Here is a 4,169-nt window from a genome sequence, read left to right as displayed (position 1 = left end):
TGGCACCAAGGATAAGGTGTTCCATCACTTGAAAGTTTTCAGACTGGTGTCTGTCTAGAGAGGATTTTTGCTCCAGTGTTCTCATAGCTTTAAGTTCTCTGCAGTGTTAGGCAGACAAGTCTCACAAAGACAGGACTAACAGCCAGGGCCATTTTAAGAGCTTCTCTCCCAAATCTGAAGTGGTCAGGTTAAACCAAGTGGTCAACTTCTCACAGAGCACTCAACATAGAGTCACTACGAAAGTATCCTTCTAAGATGAGTAAAATGAAATCACATAGTGTCATTGGGTGTTTTTTGCAGAAAACTGTCCACAAAAATGTGCATGCAGTATACTTGGGACATCTTGACAAAGCCCCATTGGAAAAAAATGCCAAAGCACATCTCCAGTCACCTTCTTGACTTGAGTGAGCCTTGAGGAAAGGTTAGATATAATCCTTAGAAATTTCCTGCTCAGTCTGCAAGCTGGCTGTACATTTGTGTTGCTTTCTTTGAACCCCCTTAGCTGTTGACTGCTAACAGCCCCAGTTCATCCAGGGGTGAGAGTGGTGCACCTTTCCTGGAGAGAAAAGCAGAGCTCAATTAGCTGTTCTACTTGTCATGAAAGAGTATTTGGAGCAGTTTGAATTGTAAAAAAGAGCTCGACTGCTTTTAAAAAAAGTTGCAAAAGTATTTTCATGTTTATGGGAACCAGCTTTGTGACAGATGAATATACTCGCCGACTCAGAAATCATGAGTCAGTGAATTACACAAGACATCTGCAGAGTCAGTGTCTCCAGCTGCCAATATCTTCTTATGAGGTGCCCAAAATAACAAGATATTTCTTCCTCCTCTGGTGGCCTGGAAGAAATTTTGAATGTTGGGAAGAAGTTTAGATGGCAGCTTCACACAGCTGATACACGCGTGACCTACATTTGCAGATGGTGCAATGGAAGAAAAGTCCTTGTGCTTTCTCAAGGAGAGTATGTATCTGCTGCGCAGGACGACCAAGTTATGCATGGATTAGGGGGACACTTCAAGGGGACGTAGCGCAGTCAGGGTCCTGCCCAGGCTGGCCATGCAGCTGGGTGCAGCAAAGGCACATGTGGGCTTCTGACCTCCATGAGGTCTCTCACCTGGAGCTCTGCAGGTCTACCACCACTGCAAGACATACTGTCTCACTTGTTTGTCCTTAAACCACTTCTTTCTACCTTCTTTTGATGCCCTTTAGTTCTTGCACCAGGAGGAAGAATAAGCAATCAATCCCTTTCCACTTTCTTCATGCTACTCATATTTCTGCAACTTCTGTCAAGACCCTCCTAAGCTTTCCCTTTTCTAGGCATACTTAGTTATTTCTTCTGTGGAAGCATTTTCAGAACACTATCAATCCTAGCTGACCTTCTCTGAATGTCTCCAATTCTAATATATCCTTTTTAGATTAAGGTATTGTACCACAAGACACAATTAAAGATACAAGCAAGATACAAGCAAACCATGAATTTATACAGTGGCATAAAAGATGGCCTCCATTCTTTACTCTTCCCCTAATAGTTTCTAATATTTAATTTCCTTTATATAATTAATTTTCCAATAATTTCTAAGATTTTAGAAATTTGCTTTTTTATCTGCCACTGAGTTCTGAGTCACATTTTCATTGATCTCTCAGAACACCAAACAATAAAAAACAGCAGCATCTTCCAGCCCCAAACTTGGCTGATTGTTCCCCCAGCTCCAAGGTAGTCATCAAAATGCAGTCCTTACCTGGGGTTTTGCTCTGTCCTGGCCCGATCAGAAGTAGCCCATCCAGTGAGGTTTTGCCATAAACATCCATGGTGAAATAAATGTCTTTGGTCCGACCATCAATTAGCACCAGAACAATGTCCCTCAGCATGGTGGAGTGGGGACCCTGAAGCTCTATGAACTCAAAGTCTCCAGAAGAAGATGCAGCAAGGACCTCACTGATCAGGACAGCAGATGCGTTCAGCTGAGACGTTAGGATGCAGTGGTTGTCTGTGCCTGGGGTGGGCATGGCCACTTGGAAGATCCATTGAGAATCTGCCCCTTGGCACCTTTCTATTGACTCATCCATGGTCATGAAGGTGGAGTCCTCCAGGAAAGCATCTCTGCCAGGGGTCAGTACCCTGACCAGTGTATCTGCTCTGTCTGTCTTCTTAGTCTTATGGACCAAGGCATCTACCAGACCATAACTTGTGACACTCATGCCCTCCTTGTAGTTCCCTTTTCCATAGTAGAGAGCAATGGCATCAGGGCCATTCTGGATGGTGTTCTTAGGAATAACCATAGCAGGCTTCACAGAAGAGGAGCCAATGAGAAAGAGCCCTTGGCTGTTAGTAACTTTGCCCTGGAGGTTTAGAACTTTGTAGGCTTTGTTTCCATTGCCATTGTAGAAGACCAGATAGTAGCCATCCAAGTGGGCTGTATGACCACTGGTATGATAGAGCTCCACAAACTCAGAATTGTCCTCTCCTGGGCTGTCGGCATTGACTTCATTAATCAAGAGGGTATGCTCTGTTTTCTGGTCCCTGGGGTTTTTTATGAGATTCTGAGCAGCAACCTTGGGAAACCAGATGTACACAAGTACCATCAATCCAATGGGCCAGGTATCTCTCATGATGAAGGCTGGGATTTTTGTTTCAGTCCAGATCTAGAGGAGAGGGGGCCTGTCGTTTTCACAGGCACAAACAGAGCACAGAAGGAAGCTGCCACCACTTGGCTGTTGCAGGATGACAACACAAGGCCTCTGACCTGGATGCTCCCTATCAGAGGAAGGCACACTTCTTCGGGGAGTTCTGGTTTGCAAAGTAAAGCAGCAGTCTCACAGGAATCAGACTGAGGAGGGTATGGCTTGAACAAGAGATTTCCCAACTCAGCTCCTTTAAAAGTGGAGGGAAGGAAAAACTTGTTAGGAAACACAGAAACAGACCAGTGACATTTAACAGCCTTAAAGCCCCGTAAGTCCCAGTCCCTCCTTGTTTGTTAGTAGGTCCAGCAGCACTCCTCTACTTGAGGAGTCAAGGAGCTGTCATGAATGCACTGCAGGAACCTCCTGGACTGTGCATGCCTGAGTGTTCACACTCAATGTCGGGGTAATTAAAGTTCCCCATGAGAACCAGGGTCTGTGATTGTGAGGCTGCTTTCAGCTGTCTGTAGAAGGTCTCATCAGCTTCCTCATCCTGATCAGGTCACCTGTAATAGACAACCACAACAGTAACTCCCATATTAGCATGAACAGCTGTACCATCCCCTGCTGAGTTCAGATTACCTCCTTGCAGTCTTTGGCCAGCTGAGATCAGACATTTGGAGGTTTTCAGCTCCTGTGGTGCTAAGAGCATGGATGCTGGAGGCCTGCATCCTTCCTGTGCTGCAGAGCCACATCCATGTAGGGTTGACAGATCAGGAATACCCCTAACTCTCCAGCTGTATAAAGCCATGCCTGATCACAGCAGTCCAAAGGGGTGAGAGCTGGGTGGGTGCATACCTGCAGTCTTTTTTAGGAGAATTACCAGCTGTAGTGGGACCGTAGCATCACAACCTTCAGCTAAGGACATAAACACCCAGATTTGCAAGAGAGCTTGTATGGTGCCATTTCTCATGGCCATGCATCTCCTCACAAACAGGAGGAAACTGCAGTAATTCCACAAAAGAACAAATCTAGATGGAGAGGTAACCCTGAGCCACTCTGCCCCAAAACGCCTTCCCCTTTTGCTGTTCCTGACACCCTCCAAGCTCCTCTGCTCTCAGGCTCTTGCACAGGACCAGCCCCGGTGCTGCTCTCTTTTGTTACATGGCCACTATCAAAAAGTCTCTGTTCCCTTTCAGGCACAGTTCATCCCCAAAATCGCCACCACCATCCCCTCAAGAAAGCAGAGTCTTGCTTCTGCTCAGCATCCAAAAAAATCCAAGAAACTGTACCAGCTTCCCCACTGCCCAAACCCATCTCCACGGATGACCCATTTCCACGGGTTCTCCCCGTCGCAGTTAAGGGGGAATGCACCGGGAAGCTCCCGGTCAGGGGCGTTAGCCAGACAGCAGAAAACCTACCCGAAATTGGATAAAACAGCAGGAAAAAAATGACCCTCCCCGAAGCTGGACAGTCTGACAGAGCAGGAGCAGGATTCCTGGCAGCCCCCTGCCCCCGCTCCGAGGTGAGGGGGGCAGCGGGAGCCCCGACA

General features: G+C 46.9%; 1 protein-coding gene across 1 annotated transcript; it reads right to left on the bottom strand.

Annotated features, from left to right (window-relative positions):
* Nucleotides 1-1,737: 1,737 nt before the first annotated feature.
* LOC104547457 lies at nucleotides 1,738-2,641 on the bottom strand (the record flags this gene model as incomplete). Its single annotated transcript, XM_010193144.1, has 1 exon — nucleotides 1,738-2,641. A coding segment is annotated over one exon (904 nt), but the record flags the coding sequence as incomplete, so codon positions are not given.
* Nucleotides 2,642-4,169: the final 1,528 nt, after the last annotated feature.

Source organism: Mesitornis unicolor, unplaced genomic scaffold, assembly GCF_000695765.1.
Source record: "Mesitornis unicolor isolate BGI_N332 unplaced genomic scaffold, ASM69576v1 Scaffold53169, whole genome shotgun sequence".
In the NCBI taxonomy this organism is placed as follows: domain Eukaryota; kingdom Metazoa; phylum Chordata; class Aves; order Mesitornithiformes; family Mesitornithidae; genus Mesitornis; species Mesitornis unicolor.
Note: the sequence above shows the minus strand (reverse complement) of the source record. Positions and strands in the feature narration are given on the sequence as shown.